Source organism: Meleagris gallopavo, chromosome 4 (assembly GCF_000146605.3).
Source record: "Meleagris gallopavo isolate NT-WF06-2002-E0010 breed Aviagen turkey brand Nicholas breeding stock chromosome 4, Turkey_5.1, whole genome shotgun sequence".
Classification (NCBI taxonomy): Eukaryota; Metazoa; Chordata; class Aves; order Galliformes; family Phasianidae; genus Meleagris; species Meleagris gallopavo.
In genome coordinates this window covers 22,574,582-22,595,524 of record NC_015014.2, presented here as the reverse complement: position 1 = coordinate 22,595,524, position 20,943 = coordinate 22,574,582, and the positions used below count along the sequence as shown (strand labels likewise).

Below are 20,943 nucleotides of genomic sequence, written 5' to 3'. Positions count from 1 at the left end.
AAGACCAGACTAATAAAAATCAAATTATATATATATTTTTTACTTTAACCTAGCACTAATCATCAGTTTTTATTATAGCTGCCCCTTTGCAATTTAGAAGAATCAGGTTTAAAATCAGTATGAGATACATTTTTTCTGACCTCTTAGTAAAAAGTGGCCAATAGAATACGAAAGTAAAAAGCAGGGTTTCATTATTTAACAATTTTATAAATTGAACAGAGCTAGTCTTAAATATGCTTGTCATCTTCAGAGTCAGAAATGAATAGCTAAATGCTATTACATACACTGGTATATGTAATAATACCTGAGCAACAAGCAGAGCCTCTTTCAGCTGCCCTCTTGAAGTAAAGAAGGCAACTAGTTTCTTCACATCTCCAGTAGCCATACAGTATGGGATGACATCATCACTTTCTTCCTGAATTAACTGATCAGCTCTCCTAATTAAACAAATGAATAAATAATCAAGAAAGATCTACGTATAAAATTGACCACTAAACTTCACAGTATAGGTGTTAGATGAAGTTATATAAAGTTCACTGAAACCCATCTGCATTTACCAATCTCTGAAGATGCAAGCTTTAAGGATACTGCATTCTACCAGACAAAGATTCGAGTTAAACTTGTAGTTTATGCTTAATTTTTTAACTCAATATCCACAAGCACATTTGTTGTTAAAGTCTGACAGTTTCAGGCCAAAGCTTACTGAAATAAATGTAACATTGCTAGAGTGTTGTAAGAGAAGCAAATTAATGCTAATACTAGTATTTCATCTTACTACTTGTTTGTGTTACTTTAAATACAGAAGCTACAACTCAGCACTTTATTTTCATCACTTTACCTTTGCATTAACTTCCTCCAATACTGCATCGATACACCAGGTGCAACTGACAGTGCTTTATCCCACTAGAAGAAAGCAGCAATATGTTTTTCCTGATGACCGTACGTCGGGAAAGTGCAGTATCTTTAATTATTTTTATATTTCTTCCATTACAATAAATTTGTCAAAATGTTAAAAATATAATGAGCTACGGATTAGTCTTTGTATGTGAAAAACAATGTAACTGCAGCAAGATCGCTTTAAGATTTATTTTGCCTTTTGTTACTATACCAGATGGTTTTCACAAATCTTCTGTATTTCTTTTCAGTAATTTTCTGATATTTTACCTCTCCAAGCTCTACCATCAGTTCACAATATCGCTGAACTTGTCCTAATCTTAAATGTATTTCTGCAGCTTCTTTAAGCGTTTCCTTTTTACTTGGTGCACCAATACCACCTCCAAACTTGGACATTTTTACTGCTGTCAGTTCATGCGCTTCAGACTGATGAAAAAAATAAATTAAGGAAAAGAAGAAATAATCCAGTTAGTTTGCTATGATGAAAACAAGTTTTCTTAAGAATGCATTATAGTCAAACATTACAATGGAATACAAAAGCTATAATTTAAGATAAAAATTCTTCTCAGAATAGCATAGACTTTCCTTGTTATGTCCTTCAATCTTTTACATATTTGTTTCATTCTCCATTCTCTCATACATAATACTACCTCACCTAAATGCCCATTACAAGCATCTCTCTATTTTGAATCTAAAATGTTCCTGGAAGTCATTCTTATTATTCTTCCACTGATTTCCATATAAAGAAAGAATAAAGACAGTGGGTTTAATGTTCTGTCACACCCACACAACCAATAAATAACTGGTATTTCTAACAACTGCAATTTGTATTCTGGTTTAAGAGGTAAGAGCAAATCTCTCCATCTGGCAGAGTCTGAGAAAAACGGATCACAACTAACATTAAAAAGCAAAAATAAACTTCACATTTTATGAATTCTCAATTCTTGAACTCTACCATAAATGCACACGAAAGCACATTTAGCTCTTTATATGCTTATATTTCAACAGTATTGAATGAACTGTGGCCATTCTTTGTAGTTGCAGTTTTTTGTCTACATTACAGTTTACTTTGGCAACGTCAGCTGCTGAGAAAGGCAAACTACCTTGTTTGTTGTTTTGTTTTCAAACCAAACTATCTTACTTTTTGTTACTATGTAGCTGCTATAATTACAGTTAACATCTGCAATAAAACATTTCTATCACCACAGCCTTATTAAGGAGTAGCCTTACGTATCTTAAGAGCCTTGTGACTTACACACAAGAAACGGCATACAATAGCAAACATCACATAATACCCAGTAGGTATTTAGTCCTTTGAGGTGGCAGTTAAGCATGACCTGATTCGCACAATTAAATCACTTTCCTCTATTTCCAACTCAGTCTTTAGAACATGGGATTGTTTAGTTTCCCTGAGAAGTCCCTGAAAGAACCACATATCTCCATATTCTGTACAAATTGTACGTCTGATTGCATATTCATATATGCACCTACAAATAATTCCTGGTACTGGAATTCCTCATTCATATCTGAATCAGTCTAAAGCTGTGTATCTCCATTAATGACAGGTTCTTGCTTTTCCACTCCTTCCAGACAGCTTACTTCTGCTGCCTCTCCTCTATTTTCACACATGAATATCCCTGTCCCTCATCTGGACACATATAAACTTTGGGTCTATATAACAAAAAAATTTTACTTGACTGAGTATAGAATATAGCTTAGAATCTTAATATAGTATTTATCAAATCACTACAGACTCACCTAGAAGCCCCTGTTCTAACAGATCAGTACTGCATAGAGAACAAATGTTGCAAAATAATATTCAGACATGAAATAAGTTGTGATCCTTTTACAAAACATCACATGCTATTTTAAGAGTGAAATAATAAATTAATTATTAACAATCTTCACATAATATTTGTTTCACTTACCATTCTAAATCTAACAAGATGTTTGACATGCATAATTCCTTTGGAGTAATTTTGTGGAAGCAGACTATCATCCTGTCCTTTTATTACAGCAACTAAATTCCACAAATTTTTGCTGCCTCCTGGAGGCTAAAATTGTTATGGGTGAAAAAGAAAGTTGTATTACAGTAATATTCAAGAAAACGAAACTTGTAAAGACCTTGAAAAAAATGCTTTCCAGTCAATTCCAAGGAATAAAATTCCAGACTTTAATATTAGAATATTTACTATGAAGACAACATTCAAGATAATAAAACTCCTTCATTTCTGAAGACAGAAGATACCATAAGATTAATGAATTTAAGTATTTGCTTATGTGTAGCCTCAGCTGAAAGCTCACCATCAGAGCTTCCTCTTTTGTTTCCAAGTGGATACAAGCTATGTTGTAATTAATGCAGGCATAAAACACTATCTGCTGGGTTGCAACAGATATAAAAGAAATTGTTTACTATCTTTTGTGGAAGAAAAGCATGAGCTAGGTAAAAAAAAAAAATAAAGTCAAAGTTCACAAAATCAAGTTTACTACACAAAATCCAGTTTACTACATTAAAAAAAGAGACGTCTGGAGCATCAGATCACAAATTCTTACAGGCTACAGTGATATTTTTTGATTTTTTTTTTTTCCCTAAGATTTTAAACATTTATACTGGTCTAGTATTTCAATATTTCCCTCTGTAAAATAAGGATGTTGGCTTTATATTGAATTAAAACCTGAAGGGAATAAGTAATTAAAAAAGCTTACAAAAAAAAATCATTAAGCCTTTGACATGAAGGAACTTTTCTAAGAATAACAAAATGACATGTTTAGAAGCCCTGTTATTTCTGAGCCGGTAAAAACCAGAGGAATCTACTCTAGATTCTCTACACTAGTTTAAGCAGGTGCTGGACTCAAAAACTACTGAACACAGCTGATGAGAAATAATTGTTCCCTAAAAATTGTAATACTCTAGAATTAACATAGGACATCAAAATGTATTATTTTCATCAAACAAGGAACTGTATAAGAACATTTTAAAGGAACGGTCAGGAAACTTCAGGATTTGTAATTGAGGAAGTGTGTTTCAGCATCACATCTTAAAATTTAGCCAGAAATCAAAGCATACAAATATTTTGCATGAACTAGGTATTTGTAGATCAGCGTATTCATTTAAAGAACATCAACACCTCATACAAACTGTAATCCTAAGATATTTTTGCCCTTTTTCTACCTCAATTTCAGCTCCCATGCAGGTTAAGTGCTCACAGGGATTGAAGAGTTGATAATTTTAACTCAACTGCACCAAAAAGCTACAGTGATTTAAAGGAAATTCTACTCTGCAACAAATCAAAATCAACAGATGGACACTGAAGCAAAAATGGTTCACATCTACAGCTACTAGAAGGTAATACAGCAGTTTGGTATTACACAGACTTCAATAGTTTAAACCTTATCCAGCAACCCTATGGTAGATAAAAAATTCAACGTAGTTTGATATAAAATGTATTTTCATTTTCTTCAACAGAAAATTCTAATTTCTATCCTTATGAAAAATTAACCTATTCCATCTATTTTCCTTTAAGAAAGCTCAGTCTTCACAAATGACAGTTTTTTGAATTCCCTTCAAGAAAGAGAGCAAAGAACGGTAGAAGAAGAAAACACTTGTTTTGGAAGTTGACTTCAGAGGAGAAAGCAGGACAAACTGCCAACTTTATGTTGTCTAACATCCTTAAGGTGTCGCGATGATCCTTAAGTTTGTAGAATACTTACGGAAAAACATTCTGAAAACCACCTTAGTTTTTCTCCTCGAGGATTTCCTATCGTGTTTTCCACTACTTGCTTAATATCTCTGGAAACTTTACCGCACAGCAAAGGAGGAGCACCAGATTCTACAGCACGATCTAATAAGCATAAAGATTCACAAGTTATATATGCATACATAATTTTAAGTACAGTAACGTGTATAACATCAAAACAATTATACATGCAATTTACTTACCTATATTACCAATAACCTCATCCCAACATCTATCTGCTAAGATATTTATCGGTAGAGGATTTATAAGAGGTGTCAGTGACCAAAGTCTCACAGTAGAGTCACGAGAACAAGATGCCATAGTAAACGGTCGACTAGGATGACATGTTAATCCTAGTAGAGACAGAATTTAAAAGTGTGGTCAAATATTTAAAATTCGTTGCAATACAGAAAATATATTTTAAATATTACCATATACATCCGCTCCATGATCATAAACAGTGTCCAAGCATGTTCCGTCTCTTGTGTCCCAGATTTGAATTGAATAGTCCCAACTGCCAGATACCAGAAGGTATGGAATTTCAGGATTCCACATCAGTCCTCGTACTGGAGCTCTATGTCCACTAAGAATATTTATACAAGCATCCTGTGTATAATCCCATATTCGAACAGTACTGAAACAGGATACAAAAGACCTATGCTCATTAAATCATCTACTGAAATGACTCTCTCTACTTCAGCAATATTCTAAGCTTCAGAATATTTACTTGTAAAATCTTTACAAAAGTAATTATAAAAGAGGCTGGAGTTAATGCCCAGCATTCTGAATCTGACCTACAGAGAGATCTGAATGACTGTGTTATTCCAAGTGGTTCTTGAAGTGCCAGTGGCACCAAGAGTACAGAGCTTAAAAGTCATTTTGACAGCCTTATGCTTGAGATCTTCTAATAGTTCAGAAATACATACCCATCATCAGAGCCACTGCAGAGGATTCCTTCTCTCAGAGGAGACCACCGTACATGAAACACCTTTGCAGTATGTCCAGTAAAAACTTTCAGTGGCTGATCAGAGCTAGTTGCCAAGTAATAAACACGAACATTTTTATCCTCACAACCAGTAGCTATCATATCTCTAACAAAAAAAAAATTGTAAATCATTAGTCACTGGAATCATAAGTCTTTATGGTTTTGAGTTTAAATAAATACGATGCATATTTTGCAACTTACTTTTAAAAATAATTCATTTTGGTGTTTTGTCTCTTTATAATGCCATTACTGATAACCCCATGAAATAGATGAAATCAGAAAAAAAAAAAGATGAAGACTAGTGTTTGTACAGGAGTCTAATCAAACATATCTGAATATAGCAAGTATATTGTATTCAGAACTCAGAATATAATTATTACGAGATTTAATTACTGCTGCTTTATGATTTAATGAAATACAGAGAAAAAAGAATATGAAAGAAATTTACAAACTGTGAGAGTTCATATTTATCTCAAAACTCAGGTTTCAACTGGGTTTTTATTTCTATATAAAAAGTAGGGGAGAGTGAAACAAGTATTCAAGGAAGTTAAGGCCTAAAACCTTAAGGCAAGAAGAGCCTTTTCTTGCCTCTTCTCCTTTCAGATTTCTTACACACTATTAGAACAAACCTCACATTGGGAAACTCACCAAGAAACAATCTGACAAAATTCAGGGGAGTAGCAAAGAACAGCCTTACTACAGCATTATTTTAAAAATCACTCATGAGAATTCCAACATTAATTAGAACTCAAGTATTCGCAAAGAATTACCAAGTTATTTTTAAGTCTTATACCAATATATTCAGTTTTTCAAATACAATTTTTTTTTTGTCACTGGGGTAAATACTTCCATACATTGTTTATCAATGCTTATTATCAGCTTATAATATTGCATGATGTACAAACATTTAAAATTTTAATAGAAAAGTTTCTTCATGTTCTGCTTTGATTCACCTTCATGCAGTTGCTTTCAAATTGAATATGTAAATCCTTAATTTAAGACCTCGAATAGATACATGGCTCTCATTCAGCTATATTTATTATTTATAATCATAGAATCATTATCAACTATTCTTCAAAGCGTAGACACATTGGGCTCTTTCTAATGACACTTTATAGAATGGCCACAATTCTCTAGATGCTAATTTGTTTGTAACTGCTTATGGATATTTATCTCTATCAAAGTAGCATAAAGTATTCTCAGAACTGGACAGTTGGCAATAATTAGACATGTGTCAGAAATGTATCAAATTTGTTAAATATTAAGTTTTTTTTGTGAGAAGGATCTAACAGCATGATTCTACTATATAATGCAGTACCATAGAAGCTGCCAGAACTGAAAGACATTTTGCATTGTAATGGTTTTCCTAGAAATAATTACCATCTGAGAGACGGAAACTTATTGGCTTAGGTATAATAGTTAGGCATAGTTAGGTGCCCTAGTGGATGTCTAGGGTGTTAAACAGTAGTTTAAGAGATCCTCATGCCTTGTCTAATTGCAATATATACATTTCCCAAACAGGTTACATAATACCTTGTCATACAGGTCTGCCATTAAATAGCATCATACTCAGAGTTTGTTTTTCCTTCTTCTAGTTTAAAGATAGCTTTTTTTAGGAATCTATTAAGGAATCTTTGTAAAAAAAAAAAAGAGCATTCTGGGCATTGTTGGTAATCCATTTCAATAGTAAATAATATTAATTATCAGGGTTATTTTCCACTCACTTGTTGTTTTGACTCCAGTCACAGCCAAACACTGCAGCTGGATGTTTGTACTTGTGAAGAACATTGCCATCAATGGTTCGAATAATACTGAAACCAATTACAATAGAATATTATGAGTAGGCTATTCAGAAGTCAACTTTTATTCTATGTAAATAAGCCAGACAGCAACAAAAGCATAAAAAAGCTTTTACTCCTACCCTTCAGCTACAGTACTATAGATTTCCCAGCAAAACATTTAATTGGACTCCATCAACTATGAAACATTCCTCCAGAGGAGCTATAAAATTTTTACACTGTGGTATCTCCATCCCTATAGAATTCTTACAGCCCAGAATCTAAGTCATGGTGATAAAACAGGTACGAACATATCTTTTAAAAAGATTCATTTATTTTTGTATAGAATATGAAGTTTCTCCTCTTCTTGTTAGACTAGAATTGAAAGAAAAAGATTAGAAAGAGCTGAAAGGAAGATTTTTAAAAGTACTGAAACACATTACACACAAAATTCTTCCCTTGCATTTGATAATTTTTTTGCAAATAAACTATTATCCTTCTATAATAATAAAATTGGAAATACTGTTTTGTTCTATAATAGTGATTCCTAATAAAATTAAACAAAAAAAATGAAGACAAAGAGCAATAGCTTTTGAGCAAATCTGCTCTATCTACAGATAAAAAAAAAAAGAATACACTTAGCTAAATAAAATTTATGGACAGGTTTCAGCATCAAAATGTCAGACACCATTCCTTTTGGAAACAGTTCCTTTATCATATTTTTTTTAGATCATAAAAATATATATCCTAACAAATATAGGAGTTTAGTATATTCCAGATTTTGTCCAGTGAGTATAGTTTTAAAATTAATCACTGATGATGTTGTCAAAGTCTACTGGCTTGAGATGTGCAGTTGTTTTTTTTTTTCTTCCAGTAACACTCACCAAAATCCATCATCGCTGCAGGTTGCTATTCTTTTGGAATCTTTATGACTCCAGGCAATGCAGAAGATTCCATTCCTTCCATGCTTCAAAAAATGCAAAATACCTATCAATAAGAAATAACTCACCCTTTTCTCTTATCTATTGACTTGTGCTTTTTTTCTTCTCCTATGGGCTTCAGCCCTTTTCTCCCACTGAAGTGTAATGTACAAAACCATACGAAGTCCCAAGCGTGTGAAGTTGTAGTGGGAGACACAGACAGTAGTAAAACCGTCCTAGTCTCCAGGACATGAGACAAAATTGGATTAAGAGAAAGAATAAGCAGTTCGTGAATCTGAAGCTTGAATAAATGCTAGCTACTTTATCAAATATTGAAATTAGTGAGAATGAATAACTGTGAAAACTTAAGTGAGATGTGCATCAGGACCAGAGGTCAAAAACAGTTGTTTAGTAGTAGCAATGTGCGAATCTTCTGATGTGTTAGAATTCTTGAATGGTTGTTTGCTTTATTTTATTGAAGATGTTCTTTTCTACATTTGTCTTCTTAAACAGCAGCCTTTTCCTCTGACACAGATGTAGCCACAGGTAACTATGTCTAACACAAAGACTAGAGCTATATATTGAGAATACAAAAAATAGAGAAAACTACAAAACATTGCATGATGCTTGCATGCTCTTTCAGTCAATAGTAATTATGCTATTGCCACAGGACACACACAAGCATGAACAGATTACTGGTAATGTAAGGCAAGATTCCAAATAAGCCATATGTTTCAGCATGTTTCAAAAGGGAGTTTTATTAGTCTAAACTTCAGAGAGTGAAGTTCTTCTCTAGATCTAATGTTTGAAAATCTGGAACACCATCTCACTATTTTATGTTTTGATCCTCAGTTTTGAAGTCTACGTCCATATACATTTACACTTTTAAGAAAGAAACCACATTGCTTTTGCTGTATATCACTATAGAGCCACTTCTAAGATACTAGAGACTATCTGGTTCTTCATTATTCTCAGGCCACAAACATTCTCAGTGGAAGTAAAAAAGACTTCATCGGTCTCACAAATAAACTAGCACTCACACCTTTCTTTCTACAGGTTTTTGTTATAGGCTATTGTTCACGTGTTTTTTTTTTTTTTTAAATTGCTACATTTATTTGGTACTAGAGGTAACAGCTAGTTTACATTCAATAGACAAAAAAGAAATAATCTTACCTCACTGAATCGTGTTATTATTTTGCCTCTTGGGACATCCCAGATGAAGCCACCATTTCTGGATGTTGCACCTGCTATGCAGTTCAGATCTCCTTTAGAGAAAGACATTTTTAAGCTATCACACCTAATGTGAAATCAACAATGACACAAAACCAGTAGTTTTTCCACACCTTCAGGCCATTATTTGATATTAAGTAGTAAATATCTGTTTCATGCTTTTTCCTACATTCCTGTTTTGAACAAAGAGTAAACTAAAAGTTGTGTAGTTGAAAAAAGAATTCTCAATGCCTACTGAAAGCTTTGCCATTGAAGTAACAAGAAAATAACGTTCAGTAAAAGCATATGACTCAAACTGAGAAACACATACAACTTCAATGCTTCAAGCTTGAAGTAGATCATTTGCTGTTAAAGTTCCCTGCATACCAATACAAGCAGAATGCTACACTACTTTTGTTTTCCTAAATCTTGCACCAGGCAGCACCTGATGTAACAAGTCTGTACTTGAGTCTGTACTCATACTCTATGAAGTGGGAAATAGGAACATAAGACTCTAATGTGAGAATCTGGAAATCAAGATTCTCCTCACCACAGTGAATGTCTATGCCTGATGTAGCTATAATTTAATTTTACAGATGTGTGTTTTGACTTGCTTTATACTGCAAATACAAGCAAAAAAGGCAATTTCTACAAGGGGAGTATAGATAAAAGGTGCATATGCAGAATGAAAAGAAATTCTGGTGGGACAAAGATGGAAACAGAGAAAGTTCTTTTGAGACCAAAGTTAAGTAATGACAAATACAAGAGTATATTTTATGAATGAAGCTAAAACAAATGTACAAAGCTTGGAAGGCACTTGCTGGGAGTAAGGGATGTGAAAGAAGTTCTGAGATGGACAGCAATGAAGTGTAAGGAACTAAAGTTAGAAGTACACAAGCTAAAGGACATGCTTTCAATTAACCTAAATTTACTAATTTACATTTTTAATCATACAGAATTCAAATCTTGGAAAAACACCAATTCTACTCCTCCTCACAAACAAGTTATTCTCTTTATTTGAGGTGCTAGTACAAACTAAAATTAGATTTTTAAACAAAGCAACCAAAAAAATGGAACATGTATTTCATACTGTCATAATTTGCACACAGCAATTCAAATCATCTGCGAAGAAGAAAAAGCGTGCAAGAGATGCTCTGATATGAAGTGCCAATTCATTTCATTTATATAGGCTACATTCAACTTCCCATAAAAATATTTCTTGTTAAGAGTTTAAATTCATAGGGAAGTCTGTTAAATTTAAACTTGAGGAAAAAAAAAAAATCAATAAAATTGTATCCGCTATTTATCTGCTATTCAGTCACATGAATCCTACTTAACAAGTACTGACATCAGTACCTGTTATCATAAACGTACTCTCAAAATCAGCTAAATAGGTTGCAGACCAGTTCCAACATCAAAATTTCCCACCAACTTCAGTGTCTAAGAAAGAGTAGACATTTAACAAAAAAAAGTCTTTAATATACAGCTCAGTGATTAGAATACCACATAAGGATGAGCCAGAACTAAAAACACATATTCAACTTTTTCAGCATAAAATACAATTCAAACTCTTCTAAACAATTGCCTCCCATGCAAAGGAAGCCTTTTCATCACCTCTATAATGTAACGTTAGAAAAATTGGAGTTTCCTTCCTACAGACTCAGTATGAAATACACAGATCATTCCTCACACAGGTAAATCTCAACAGGTGCTGAAGCACTGTATTCTACAAGACTTAAATGTTACTTTGATTACATTTCAGAACTTTTAAAGATACCCTTCTGTCTAAAATGAATATTTTTGTCACACAAAGTGCTGATAGTCAAGCTGACTCAAGAACTTTTATACCTTAAGCAAAATATTCTTACCTGGAGCCCATGAAATGGAATAAATAACCCCCTCATTACCAGGAGATGTGTAAACCGCTGTTAAAGTATTTATGTCCCAAACTTTTATTGTACCATCAAATGAAGCTGTAGCAAGAAGATCAGGATTATCAGGTTTGAATTCACAATCAAAGATGGTCTCAATATGTCCCTTAAAAGAAAAAATTGAATCCATTTTTATTACACTTAATGTTTTTTCCCCAGAAGTCCATCTCTAAGTAAACTCTAAAATCAGCTCTATTAAAAAGCAATTAGACCAATTATGAGTTCAAAAACCTCTGCACATTTTGACTATTCAGTTGAAATAACAAGGCATTAAAATAGCTTAGACTGTAATACTTTATCCTTTGAAGAACATTCTTAAGAACAAAAAATGTTGCCCTAAAACAATAGGATGATGCAATGCCAGGGATGCATTGTCCATTGGAATTGAATTGTTAATAATAATAATTAAAAAAATCTAAACCTAAACAAAAGCAAACAAAAGAAAACTGTAAAACAGAAATTAATGTTACCTTTCAGGTAAAGAGTATCTGACTGAATTAGTCAAGTTCTGTAGATTATATTCTAAAACATTTTTTAGAATTCCAGCGATTTCTGTGTTCTAAAACCAGATGTTTCTATATTGCAGTTTATACTTCAAACCTTCAGAACTTTCTCATCTTAACTGATTAAAACACTCTTGTGGAACTTGATTTGACAGAAACACGAGAAGCAAATAATATACAAAAATTTTTTAAGCCTCATTTGATATACATAAAAAATCAATTAAAAATGAAAACAACATAAGCCTCTATTCAAACACATACTGGAGTACACCTGCAAACTATTTAAGGTTTTCAAGGAAAATTGAATGGAGAAAAGTCCTTTTGAATAACTAACCAATCAGGGAAAAAGAGGTTCACTTAGTACGTAATAAACCCAATCACAAACTTCTCCCTCAAAACAAGCCGATACGAGGGCAGCTCCAAAAGTATTATTTCTTAGAAAATCATGAAGTATCAATAAAATTTCAGTTAGAACAAGCAAACAAACTTCATCACCACCAACCAGAAAACTCCTAAATCTTTATTTCTGAATGACAACGAATTTACTGTTATAAGAACAAGCTAGGTAAGCCAAGACATCATTTCAAAACAGAAAAAAAAAACCTACCAAATCTCTGAGGAAATTCCACTTTCTGGCTCCCATATCATAAAGGCCAACACCACCATCCATGAAACAACAGACAATATGGCCAGGAGGAAGAGAAAACGCTTGTTTTTGTGATAAAGTCGGAGGAGGAACAGCCTCACTTGTCGAGGATGTATGAGGATATTTAGTAGGAGATGGAAACGAGAACGCTTAATAAAAGAAAAATAGACAAGTGTTTCTATTTTTTTATGTAATAATAATTAACAGTTATATAGAGGAAATTGCTTTGTATTCCAGACAGTTTATTTATACATATACACATGTGCATGCACACACACACATTATATATAAAGGGGAGTACAAAGCCTGATCTGCTAAAGGACAGCATAAAGGGCTTTATCCCTTACACATGTTTAACTTAGAACCACAGAACAACAACAAGATTTCAGAGATTGACTTGACTATGCCAAGATGCACAAAAAATATTCTCTTAACTTGCTTGCATCATAATGAATAACAATCAAAAGTATTCTTACACTTCTTCTTTGGAGGAGAACTTAGCACGTGCAAACTATGGAAGCCAGAATTCTTCAATTTTAAATTATCGATAGGCGCTGTACGCGAAACATTCCAAATACGTAACACACCAACTTGAGAATCTGAAGTTACAAATATAAAAATATGTTTTTATTTACTCAGTTTTACTGTATGTATGTTATTTTCATATGCCCTGTGCAGAGGGACTTGGGGGTCCTGGTGGATGAGAAGCTAGACATGAGCCAGCAGTGTACGCTTGCAGCCTGGAAGGCCAACTGTGTTCTGAGCTGCATTAAAAGAGGAGTGGCCAGCAGGGGAGGGAGGTGATTGCCTCTACTCGGCTCTTATGAGTCCCCATCTGCTGTACTGTGTCCAGGGCCCCCAGCAAAAGAAGGACATGGAGCTCTTGGAACAGGTCCAGCGGAGGACCACTAAGATGATCAGAGGGCTGGAGCACCTCTCCTGTCAAGAATGGTTGAGGGAGCTGGGCTTGTTTAACTTAGAGAAGGCTCCAGGGAGACCTCATTGTGGCCTTCCAATACTTTAAAGGAGCATATAAATAGGAGGGGAAACAACTGTTTACAAGGGTGGATAGTGATAGGACAAGGGGGAATGGTTTTAAACTAAGACAGGAGAGGTTTAGGTTAGATATTAGGAGGAAGTTTTTCCACACAGAGGATGGTGACACTGTGGAACAGGTTGCCCAGGGAGGTTGTGGATGCCCCATCCCTGGAGGCATTCAAGGCCAGGCCTGGTCTAGTGATTGGCAACCCCGCACATAACAAGGGCATTGAAATTAGGTGATCACTGGTCCTTTTCAACTCAGGTCAGCCTATGATTCTATTTAAGGACTAAGCGAAGCAAAGAAAACCAAAACCAAAGATGACCCAAGGAATTAAAACTTAGAATCCTAAAAGACCTTGTAGGCAAGCACAGACACCTCTACCATAATTTCACTATTAAAAACAGTAATTAGTCATATTAATTATTTAAAATACAGCAAACATACTCTACAGAATTCCTGTTATAAAGTGTTCTCAAAGTTTAGCTTTCCTTACTCACTGGTTCTTCAACCTTGACGCTAATTTTTAAGGTATAAGAAAGAGGCAGGAAATAGTTTAAAGAACTATAAGCTCCCCAAAAATAGAGAAAGCAGAGGAGAAAGTGATGTGCACTAGCACAACACTTTTTATTCTTATTTCCAAGTAACTTCAGTATTATTGCTGAAGTCTGCATAAGGAAAATATTATTTAGCAGCAATAGTTAGAAGTCACTTCCATGTAAATACATATGCTGTTCAGCATAGTTTTCTATTTTTTTCCATATACATACTTGAGGGGGCTTTTTGTATAATATATACTCTTCTGTTTGTAGAAATGTTAAGAAGCAGAGATCAAATCTTTGATATCAGTTTTGAAGACTTAAATGTTATATTTATCACTTCTCCATAAATTGGGAAATAAAAGGCTTACCTCCAGTTATAAACATTCCGGGTGCACTAGGAACCCAGGCTAAACACCGAACAGATGCTGCTGCATTGGGAAAATTAAATTTTACAAGACAGAATGCAGATTCTGAATCAACTAGTTGAATGCCATTATGTAAATTTGCAACAAGAAGATAGTTATTTGACAAAGGGTCCCACTCCAGTGCTGTAACTGGATCTTCTTCATCTGCTCCTTTTAGAGATTCTGGTCTTAAGACATGCTTCTGGTTTCGAAAACCTTTAAGAGCACAAGAATACAAGTTATTTCAAAGTGATAACAAATATGTCCTCTGAATACTTTTCCAAATTTCACTTTTGTCTCCCCTGAAATTGTTTGTAGTCTGTTCTTTTGTTTGCTGCACTGAACTCAAGAAAGCTGACTGTGCAATATCTAACCTAAAGTAGTCCTGCAGATGACTTTTTTTAATACAGCAGAAAACAGAAACAGTTGTCAGTTTGATTAATCAATTTATAATGAAAGAAAATATACATTGTCCCAATGACTTCCATGAGTAAAGTGGTATAGATGGCTTATAGAAAGCCTGACAATAAAACAGAACTCTAGAACAATACAGAAGCAAAGTAAGAGACTATTGAAAAATTCAAACTAGTCTATGCAGAATAAAAAAATTACTGGGAAATACAGTTCAGTAAAATTTTGTGTCTGCTCTCATTCTGTAGCTGGTCAAAAATCTCAGTATTATCACAAAAGAAAGAAGCAACAAAGAAAATGCTGTGCGCTTTTCATTTAAGTAATTTTTATGATATACAAGAAGTAGATATAGTATAAGTATTGAATGCATGCATGCATTCATAAAAATCTGAATGAAAAAAGTGCAGAACTACATGCATATACAAAAAAAACATACATACACAACAAAACCATATACGTTGTTTTACCATATCAGTTTTTACCTGGCTGAAAAATAGACAGACTTCCATCAGAGTGTCCAAAGACTACTTTCCCTTTTCTTGTTGGATGCCACCTAAACAGACAGATATCCGACAAGAAACTATGTGCTCCTTCATGTGCCGTTACCACATTGAAAGGTCCTGAGATAGTCCAAATGTACAAGGGACCTCTGTGGGAAACAAACGCAACTGTGTCATCTTCATTCCAGCACCAGCTAAGTGACACAGGAATTCCTGAAACATACAGAATAAGGATTTGAAGGACAGTACGTTACTGTCAGGCCCAGTATCAGCAATTGTCTTGAACACCTGTACAAACAATTATACACAAATGATTAGACTGAAATTTAAAAACCGTAAGAACACCTTATGGTGCAAAAATAAACTACATAACTACATATATCCAGAAAGTAGAAATATTTCTCAAATTATCTTAATGCTACTTTGATAGGCTGTAATTTATGATAGCTGTACTTGATTTCATTAGTGCCAAGGACAATCACACACGAGGAAGGAGGATAAGCTTGATCCTATAAAGCATTCCTTTTTTTCCATTCACAATTCCATTCTCTACTATGATTTTTTTTAAGCAATTTGCAAAAGTTAATAGCAATATAGTAAATACTAGCTTACAATTTGTATTTTTGCAAAACACAATGAAATTTAAAGATAAGAGACATTACTGTGACTAAACTGAAATAAAAGCAGTCTCTTAATAGTTTACCTTTGTATATCTGGCAGTTTTAATTCAATCACATAACATCTACCAATAGGGTCAGCAGGTTAAGGATTTCAAACTTAGCAACTCCAACACTAATTATCCTTGTAATTTAATGTGTGTCTGAAGGGGTAAACAACAAGACAAACTCCTCAAGCTGAAAATTCGTAACTTCAATAGAGAGTGCGAGTCTGAAAGTATCCTGGAAGAACTTGAGATACTGACTGTTCACAGGCAGCATCGATTTTCCAAGAATGTAAACGTAAAAGACAAACATGGCCAACAAACTGTGTTTCGTAATGAAAATATAAGCAGTTGGCTTTGACTGAATGAATCAGAATTGAGCAAGAAAAGTTGACAGTCTAGACATTTAACACTCTAGATGTCTACTGCACTCTCCTAATCAGTAGTTTTAAGTTCTGAGATATTATGCAGTTGGGCAAGCATTAGAATATTTCAATAAAAACTGTTTTTCAAATTCATGGATATTTTCTATTTGGATCTGTTGACTGCTACATTATTTGCTTTCATTTTCATAAGGTTACCATGAAAACACACGATCTAAGGATTAAATCTTAACTATTAATCCTTTTATAAGGATAAAAATGTTTGCTTCTGCTCAACAAGAATTCAATGGCAACATAAATTCCTGAATTTGTCAAGTACTTCATTCTTTCTTTTTGAACTGTTTTGAATTTTTGTTCACTTTTACTTTTTTTTCCCCCCCCCCACTTTTTGTTGAGAAAAGCTGTATGGAACAAGCAGATCTCCACATCTGAAATACCTTTTGTATCATCCAGTTTGGCCACAACTTTCTGTTCAGTCACATTCCAAATAATTACTAAACTATCTGCGCTGGAACTCGCAAACATGTCAGGATTGTGTGGACACCAAGATATGGCTGTGATTGTCCTCTTATGCTCAGACATAATAGCTCGGAGCTTGAATTCATTGTATTGGTGATCCAGCTAAATGAAAAGTAAAAATTCATCTTAGAAATAAATATTTTGAAAATTCAACTTAAATACTATTGAGTAGGAGAACAGTTCAGGCTTATAGATGGAACTACGATGGATTTAACAATTGACTACTTGATATCTCAATAAGTTAAATTTTTATGTATTTAACTTACACTGAAAATTTATCAAACATTCAATCAGCTCAAACAGTATTAACATACGTTATTTTCATTTACAATTACATTCCCTTAGTAACTGCACTCAATTTTTGCATTGTGATTCTAAAGTACATTCTTTATTGGTAATCTGCAAGTGACAAAATACAAAAATGAGTATGAAATTTTTCCTAAACTCAACACAAATTTTTATTCTAATTCCATCAGCAGTTTAACTTGCAGAGTTAAAATTAGCTTATCCTGCAGTATTTTTCAGTCTGAACATTCCAAATGACAGCATTTACATTTTTTATTTGCTGGTGTACAGCAACTGGGAATTTTAGAAGACCACACTGCTCTGCAGTTTAGAAACAGTGAAAGTAATAGCTTGTACCAAACAAAAGAAAGGCGGGCCAAGGAATTCACAACTCTGCAGATCCATGTCCAAAGTTCCCCAGAACAGGTTAAAGCTACCTTAAAAGATTACTTTTACATTTCAAATGACATCATATAATTTCTTCATTTCCCTCTCAAAACCTAATCTATTAATGCACTTCATTCATCTCAGGCATTTGCCTGAGTTTGTTTTTTTTATGCAAATAATTCTGGACACATACAACTTGAAATACAACATTCAAATAAGTTTTTTACACCTATTCTAACTAGGAGAAAAAATAATTTGGAAAAGGTATCTTGAATAGGAGGTTGAGTACTACATAGGTACCTTCTCAGCAGCAATCATACTTCCAAACAAAAATATACTGAAAGGGCTCAGTGATATAGACAGTAATGTTAAAAAAAAAAAACAAACAACTGGTCTGTTAAATAAGAAGTCTTACCTGATATATATAAATAGCAAGTGTAGCACAGTAGGCAAATCTATCCCCACTAGCAGCACAAACATCCTTGTTCCATGGCTGACATCCAGCAGCTAGAAGACCCACTTGCCTAACATGTGACATTTTTGCCTTTAAGACAGAAAATCATTAAAATACAACATGAAAACATGTTACAGAATAGATCAGCACCTTTCTGTTTCCATAAGTAATCCATTCATTTTGTTCACAGGCTCCCTCAGCATTACAAAAGGAGGGGATTTCAACGCCCCTCGTAAGAATGTCTTAGAGCTGTGGGATGCAGGGAAGTTGGAAACAGGGAATGAAAACGTGAATTGTTCTTGATTTGCACGAGTTGAAGCTGTTCTTCACTTTCCTCTGTAGTCAGATTTTAACACTTTCTAAATCAAAGCATGATGTCTTCTCTGCTGTTCTCTTTTAATTACCCTTGCAATACTTATGTGTTAGTTCTGTCAAACAACAAACAAAGGATCTGGGGATCTGAACACAAGCCAGCAGATTGTCCATGTGGCTAAGGTGGCCAATGGCATCCTGGCTTGTATCAGAAACAGTACTGCCAGCAGGAGCAGGGAAGTAATCATCCTCCTGTATGCAGCACTAGTGAAGCTGCACCTCAAACTGAACACCTACTGTGTTTGGGTGCCTCATTGCAAGAAAGACATTGAAACCTGCACCAGAATGATCAGAGAAGGGCAGTGGAGCAATGAGGTGTCTGGAGCACAAGTCTTGCAGGGAATGGCTGAGGGAGCTGGGATGGTTTACTCTGGAGAAAGGAGGCATGGGGATACCTTATCACACTCTACAACTATCTGAAAGGAAGTTGTGCTGAGCCTCTTCTCACACATAACTACAGACCAGACAAGAGGTAATAGCCATAAATTGCTCTTCCAGGGGAGGTTCAGTTTGGATACAAGAAAAAAATTTTCTCAGAAAGCACAGTAATATATTGAAACAGTCTGCTCGGCTCAAGGAGGTGTTCAAGAAATGTGTAGATGTGGCATTGAGGGACATGGTTTAGTGGGCATGGGCTGGACTGGATGATCCTAAGGGGTCTTTTCCAACCTACGTGATTCTATACCACTAGCTTAGTACGAGTATGAATTACTTAACATCACCATCCTTTCAGGAGAAGATAAGTTTCCTTAACTACTGTGAGTTGAGGAAAATAAAAAGCAAAGTTCACTACAGCATTGCTGTATTACTGTTTAGCAATCTACGACTCCAGTGTCTAAAACAAGATTTTCCCCAGATCACCTCTGCTAACTAGCATTAAATGTCTGCACAAAATCAGTCACTCTAGCTACACATTTTCTCTACTGTGTATGAGGGAAATAATCATTTGCACAGAATTTAAAAGCTGTAGCAGAAAAGATCCTTGGAAAGGAAATACCAGAGGAAATATATATGCATATATATGAGAAACAATATTATCAAAGGAATCTCAAACTACTTGCTCCTTTCTGATTGAGAGGCTAGCTGACTTTAACATAAAAACAGAAGAAATGCTCTGCTGAGCCAGATCAATTACACATCTAGCTCAATATTTGATTAATAATTATATATTAAAAGGCTTCCTAGATTGAGTAAGAGCCTGGTCATTTTTCTAGAATCCATTTACATACCAAGAATGCAAACATCTGCAAAGGTAGTGTTTGCTAAAATTTACTTCTCCCTGAAAATTAATTACTTTAACATATTCTCAATTTTATGTTATAACGCACTTCATTCTCACTTGTAAGAGTACAGATTGTTAAAGTGCAGCACCACCCTTAAAACACTTGTTCATCAGTGCAAACATTCAACATATTAAGTACTACTAGGACAAAATATAACAAATTGATACAAACACTTTCAACAAAAACTAACAACATATTAGGATGGATTACCTATCAATAGTCACTTTGCATTAAGACTCAGTTATTTGGCTTAAAAAAAATAGGGCTTGTGAATATTTTTTTTAATTTCTCTCGTAGAAAACAAAACCTGGCCAGTCATTTAGAAGCTTCACATGCATCTATTTATGGGTAGTTGGGCTATAGTTATCAACAGAAAAGCTACAAGATACTCCAAGCACATATCCTAACGTCAGAATAGGCACTAGCCTCACACTTTTGAGGAAGTGACAGTTACTAGTAATCTAAGGTTAGTTCACCTTCAGATTTTTATTTATACATATGATTCAGAAATGCAACCATGTCACTGTGGATGAACTATTTTCTGGCATAATTTCAACCACAATTACCTTTATGTACCAAAGCAAATTTGAAGAAGTCATTATGAAACAAAAATTCCAAAGTTCTCTTTTACTACATATGAGGGTACTCATATAATTTAGGCACAAGTTTTGTTATTTATTAAGCACAACCACTTGCTTACTAGAATAAAGTTAAAAAATTTCAAATAGGAAGATCAAGACGTATCACTAAGGAGAATTCACTTGAAGTATAAATCCTTATTTAACATATCAACAGAATTTTAGAACTCTCCTTGTATATATGTCAATGAAATGAATTAATACTAAGACCAGGCCCTTCTGGCTAAAAGGAGGCAAAAAGGTATCCTAGAGTGCATCAGAAGTGCTACCAGCAGCTCAAAGGAAGTGATCCTTCCTCTCCACCCAGCATTGGTGAAGCCACACACCTTGACAACTGCATTCTGTTCTGGGCTCCCCATTTCAAGAGAGACCTGGACATAGGACTATTAAGATGACTAAGTGACTGGAGCATCTCGCGTACGAGTGATCATGTACTTTTCTTCTTAAGGTCTGATACTCAAA

At 34.4% G+C, this 20,943-nt stretch overlaps 1 protein-coding gene across 6 annotated transcripts in view; it reads right to left on the bottom strand.

Annotated features, from left to right (window-relative positions):
• WDR17 (WD repeat domain 17) overlaps positions 1-20,943 on the bottom strand; it is a 48,667-nt gene that overhangs the window by 14,404 nt on the left and 13,320 nt on the right. For 5 of the 6 annotated variants that reach the window (XR_002114149.1, XM_010709756.3, XM_010709755.3 and 2 more), the window contains exons 2-19: positions 18,150-18,278; positions 16,981-17,164; positions 15,482-15,712; positions 14,553-14,804; positions 13,080-13,202; positions 12,565-12,752; positions 11,392-11,560; positions 9,488-9,579; positions 8,279-8,361; positions 7,341-7,427; positions 5,558-5,722; positions 5,063-5,265; positions 4,835-4,984; positions 4,606-4,736; positions 2,823-2,948; positions 1,165-1,320; positions 839-903; positions 305-437 (exon numbers count right to left, since the gene is read on the bottom strand). Coding sequence is in view for 5 of the 6 variants with exons in the window: in XM_010709752.3 (XP_010708054.1) it covers positions 305-437; positions 839-903; positions 1,165-1,320; positions 2,823-2,948; positions 4,606-4,736; positions 4,835-4,984; positions 5,063-5,265; positions 5,558-5,722; positions 7,341-7,427; positions 8,279-8,361; positions 9,488-9,579; positions 11,392-11,560; positions 12,565-12,752; positions 13,080-13,202; positions 14,553-14,804; positions 15,482-15,712; positions 16,981-17,164; positions 18,150-18,278 (2,667 nt within the window). In the remaining variant the exon portion in view is untranslated. The remainder of the gene's footprint in view (positions 1-304; positions 438-838; positions 904-1,164; positions 1,321-2,822; positions 2,949-4,605; positions 4,737-4,834; positions 4,985-5,062; positions 5,266-5,557; positions 5,723-7,340; positions 7,428-8,278; positions 8,362-9,487; positions 9,580-11,391; positions 11,561-12,564; positions 12,753-13,079; positions 13,203-14,552; positions 14,805-15,481; positions 15,713-16,980; positions 17,165-18,149; positions 18,279-20,943) is intronic. The other variant, XM_010709753.3, reaches the window with a different exon arrangement.